The sequence below is a fragment of the Stegodyphus dumicola genome, chromosome 11, assembly GCF_044657685.1.
Source record: "Stegodyphus dumicola isolate Sdum_Otavi_A_Nest chromosome 11, ASM4465768v1".
NCBI lineage: Eukaryota > Metazoa > Arthropoda > Arachnida > Araneae > Eresidae > Stegodyphus > Stegodyphus dumicola.
Window position 1 is genome coordinate 67,948,844 of NC_140778.1, and position 5,515 is coordinate 67,954,358.

At 33.5% G+C, this 5,515-nt stretch overlaps 1 protein-coding gene across 1 annotated transcript; it reads left to right on the plus strand.

The window, feature by feature from the left end:
- Positions 1–2,728: 2,728 nt before the first annotated feature.
- LOC146994068 (uncharacterized) lies at positions 2,729–3,667 on the plus strand. Its single transcript, XM_085826798.1, has one exon. It carries the CDS (start codon positions 2,762–2,764, stop codon positions 3,353–3,355), a length of 594 nt encoding a protein of 197 aa, XP_085682924.1. The 5' UTR covers positions 2,729–2,761; the 3' UTR covers positions 3,356–3,667.
- Positions 3,668–5,515: the final 1,848 nt, after the last annotated feature.

Here is a 5,515-nt window from a genome sequence, read left to right on the forward strand (position 1 = left end):
CGTGAAAATTTGGGCTAAATAGCTAAATAGAAGCACGTTATTTAATATATTAATTTCTTCATAATCCATTTTCTTTCATTTTCACATTGCTTCTTCATTTTATTTTTAACGTAAAGGAAGTTTGTGATTTTTTTTTTACTTCTTTATTGAATGGTTTTTTGATGCTTAATTCAGCTTTTGAATCTCAATGCAAAAGTATTCGGTTTACAATGTTACATAGTTTAGAAAATGACGCATAAAGGTAATAACAGCAGAAAAAGAGAGATATTCGACTTCTCTAAGATGAAACCTTGATCCAGAATGATTTAAATATAATTTAGTTTTATCTCTATTTGCTGCTATAAGTTTTGGCCAAGTTTGAAATCATCATTTATTAAAGTCTTGTATAAGTGTCCTGCGTCATTAGTTTTATATGAGAATTATATGACTGCAATTAATTTTGAAATGACGCAGTTCAGAACGATTTATTTTAAGTAATTACAATTTTATGTTAAAAAGATTAAATTGCAAATGCTAATAGGTATGTGTGCAAAATTTCGAGAAGAAACAGTAGAAGTGGTCAAGCATTAATTTCAACATTTACAGCAGCAACCAGATAGAGAAACCAGTATAATTAAAACTACGTTAAGTTACTAAACTCTTAATTAATTTTAAAAGTTTCTTCTATTAAAAAATTATTCCTCTAATTTTTAAAACTATGTAATTATCTAGTTGTTTCTTTTGGGAAATCTAATTGCAGCTCTTCTTATCTAGCTTCTTTTGTCGTTAAATTTGCCTACGCCTCGCATTAGGTAACTGACTGAAAATATTTGGAACACTGAAATGTATAAAACTGATACATCAAGTAATATGGAAAATTTCATGCCTGTTAGGATTTTCTGAAAGTTATTAGCAATAATAAAGCCGGAGATGTTTTATTTTTTAAGTTGTAATTTTGCTTTTATTATTCAGTTATCATTAACATATCTGAATTTATTTTTCTCTCCCATAGATCTTCAAATCTAAAGCCAGTGGACACACTGCAGGTTAATGAGGACAGCAGAAATGATCTTCAATCAGTTGATGATATTGTAGTTCAAAGTGTAAGTTCTAAATCTGAATCACATCAGGATCAAATAACGGAGGAAATTTTACCACCTTTGCTCACTGAATTTCATGAAGAACGTAAAAGTCAGGACTTGCCATCAGGCCGCTTTATCTGTAATATAGCTCTTGTCATAAATCAAGCCAGAAAGGTAGAAGAGCACACATATAGTTGCAAATTTGGTGGGAAATATGTATTCTCGAGCGTTAAATATACTGGACTTGCTGCATCATTTAAATATGTTTGCAGCAGTCTGTTGTGCCCAGACGTAGCTATTATTGAATCTGACACAGAACCAAATGCGCTGAATAACTTAGCTGTTTTAGGGGCTTTAACAACGGGCTGTGGGTTTTCTCAAGAAGAAGAAAAATTTAGTATTATGAATATCAAATATATGTCGCAGTACATGTTTTCCTCTTGCGAGAAAATCACCGGTAAAATCATTGAAGCTTATGCGAAGGACTCAATGTATAGTGCTGTGGCAGAAGAAAAAGAAAAGGCAGAGGAACGTGGAGACAAAGATAATGATAATTTTTATTGTATAACGGCTATAACCGACGGTGGATGGTGCAAGAGAAGTTATGGGCACGGATATAATGCTTCAGCAGGAATATCAGTTATTATAGGTATGGCCACTCAAAAAATATTATTTATCGGTGTTAGAAATAAAGTGTGTCTTATCTGTAATTCAATCGAACAGGGAAAAATAAAAGCAAAAGAGCACTTTTGTTGGAAGAACTGGAACGGTCCTTCGACTGGAATGGAAAGTGATACGATAGTAGAAGGCTTGCAGTACTTAGAGGGAAGTACATAATATTCGATGTACTCGTTTAGTGGGTAATGGTGATGCCAATACCATGATGAAAGTGAGAGAGAAAGTATCATATGGAGGCCGCGTTTTAAAGGTCGAATGCGCAAATCATGCTGTACGAAGATACGGACGAGCACTCGAGAAACTGCTACGTAGCAGCATCAGGTTTTCAGGGGCAAATGGCATTAAAGCCGGAAAAATTCTCAAGAGCCGTATGTCAAGATTAATACGAGGTGCAAGGGCAGCTATAAAAAATCATGCAATTTCGAACCATAAGGAACCAACTCAAGAGATAGTAGACGCATTAGTACAGGAGTTACAAAATTCACCAAACCACGTCTTCGGAAAACACGATGCTTGTGGGTGACCCTGATGAATCTGTTTTTGAGACAATGGAGTCTTCGGGTATGCTGCAAGCAATAGAAGTAGAAATTGGACGTGTTTTAGTAGCATGTTCTAACACACTAATCTGGAATGCAACAAATAACCCTGCAGAAAATTTTATGAGCCAGTTGTGCAAGACTTCGGGAGGCAAAAGAATCGATTTTGCAAAAGCAGGAAGCATAAATAGAAGAGCAAACATAGCTCTTATGGCCTTTCAAAGTCCTGCACAACAATGGCAGAGTCGTATTTATAAGGCAGTATCGAGCAGAAGTCCTCAAACGCCTTTACACAGATTTTTAAATTCCCGAAAAAAACGACATTTTGAAAGAATGAAAAGGCGCAGATTATTTGATCTTGAAAAAAAGAAAAGAGTTCAGAGGAGACTTTTTCACCTTAAAAGTGGAGGAGATAATCAATATGGTATTTCTGCTGAGAAACCAGACATATCTACAGAAGCACTAAATATTCTTAAAAAGAACTAAATGTCGTCTATTCAAGTTCTGCGTAAAGACGAATTAGAATTAGGAACTAGAGGGCAAATCCTATCAGAAAAGTGGAGACAGGAAAGATCCAAAAGAATATCTTCTTCTTATTTCAAAGAAATTGTAACCAGACGACATACAACGCGAACTGCCAACCTAGTGAAAAGAATTGTGTATGAAAACACGACAGCATGCGAGGCAATGCAATATGGTTTAGCTAATGAAGCTAAAGTTCTGGCGCAATATGAACATGACAAACAATTATATGTTCATAGATGCGGATTATTTATAGATCCCGCAAACCCTTTCCTGTGCACTTCCCCTGATGGTCTTATTGGAGACATCGGATTAGTGGAGGTAAAATGCCCGTACTCAGCTAGAGATTCCACTAATCTTAAGGAATTCTTTAAACAGAACAAACAGCAGGGATTAAAATGGAATGCAAATGGTTCATTTTACCTTCCAGATACTCACAAATATTACTTTCAAATTCAAGGTCAGTTGAATATTACTAACCGAAGTTGGTGCGATCTTTTTTATTGGTGCCAAGGAGACACATTAACTGTTAGAATAGAGAAAAACGAGAAATTTTGAAAAAATATTCTTCCCAAACTCAATTCATTTTTCTTTGACTGTGTGTTACCCGAAATTTTAGATCCCCGGGCTACAAGGAATATGACACTTAGGGAACCATATTATATAATAGAAAAAGTAAATAGTAAAAAAGGACTGAAATCGAGAAAGCTAAATACAGAAAAAACTGAAACTAAACTCAAACATAAGAAGACTAAGAACAGAAGAGTTGTCTCTACAGATGCATCTGAAAGTCAAACCAATACATCCCAATCTAAACGAATTAGAAAACCCAAAATTATATTTGATTTATAAAAAAAATTAGAAATTAAAAAAAAAATAATGCTGTGAAAATACTTCAACTAAGCTCTCATACTGGGAATGAACGATTTTTGTTCTCTGAAACTGTTTTTTCCGCTTTAGTCGCAGACAGCATCTAGACATTAGTGTATATATGTATATTTATATAGAATATATATATATATATATATTAGTGTATATATTATATATGTATATTTTGCATTTATATGTGTATGGGTGTGGGTTTTCTCAAGAAGTAGAAGTTATTATTATATGTTTATTTTTATGTATTTATAGTTTCAATTTCAGAGATACCAAAGGATGCTCTTTCTTTCGCTGTACGTATTTACTGTGGAAAAAGGCCATTGTAAAATTTCAGTTTTAAATTTATTCATTAAAACTACTGCAAAAAAATTCTCTTTTACATTAGCATATCTCTTTACAAATAATTTTACAAAGAAAAGATATGCAAAGAAATTAACTCGATTTCTATGATTGATACCTTGGTGTAACTTTTTCCAAAAAACATAGAATTTATATTCCTATCAATAAATTATGAATTATTTCTCTGTGTAATCTGATTAACATGTTAATACCAGAATTTCCCTACCCGTACGTCAATTTTTAGTAGAATGTTCATATTTTAACGAACTTCGAGTGTTTCAAAGGCTGTAACTTGTCTCTTGACCGTGAAAACGGGAACGAGGCCAGCATGAATTTGTTTCACTACCTGAAAGGAGATAGGTCTTTTTCGCATAATTTGATTTTATTTTGATGTTTCATCTTATATTTTAATGCCTTGTGTTTTAATATATCTCATATTTTATGATTTTAGTTCCGTTTACATCTAATATCATTACCTCAGAACAAGAATATAAAATTTGAAAACTCCTATTTGATGAAATATTGTACTGTCACCACGGAATCAGATCCTGCTAAGCGAGTCAAATAGCAAAGCAAGTCAAAAATTTATTTCAAAATTTTACTGAGTCAAAAAATTAGCAAAAAAAAAAAAAAAAAAAAAAACAGAATAACATCTTGTAAATGTATGAAAAGTATAAATCTGTCTCTGCTATTTTCAGTTTTTAATTACAGAACAGATGGATAATTTAATACAGCTCAATAAATATTGATATATATTTTTGTATTTCTTTGGGTAGTTAAAATGAAAAAAGAGAGTTTACAATAGAAAGATACTATATATAACGACTGAATATTTAATTACTGAAAATAGCTGATTGTTTGGTTTGGTTTTATTTAATTATGGTACTGCACTCAAGGGAAATCTGCCTCAGGGAAGGGATGCCTGCGTGGAAGACTTTCTAAGGGAAACTGGCTCTTATACACGTTACACTTGAGCAAAACCACGAAAACGCCCATGCAGCCAAGAGATGCCCATGCACCCTTTCAAGAGATTTGAACCTCAGATCAAACTACCAGTGTTCAGCGCTAGTGGGCCAATAGTCGATTGATTGAGGGAAAATCGATAAAATTTGTTAAGAGAAAAACTGGGAATAAATTATATGTGGAAGTTTATTTTCAAACTGCCTAAAGATGAAAAGGTTAAAATTCTGAGATAAAACAAATTTAAGGCAGAATTTATACATAAATCCGCAAAAATTACTAATAGTGTTTTCTGGAAGTGGTTCTCCAAGGAGAGAGGCAATGATGGGTAAATGAGAGGACAGGCCTGGGAAGTAGTATTCATTGCTTCAGGCGTTGCGTTATTTAAATCTTATGCGGTGTTGCTATGGTTACCCGAGTCATTAGCTTCAACTCTCTTTGGCAAAAAATTCCAAGCACCTAGCCCCAGCCAAAGAATATGTATTGTGTACGTGGATATTCTTTGCCCAAGCTCTTGTGATGTCATGCAGGGACGAA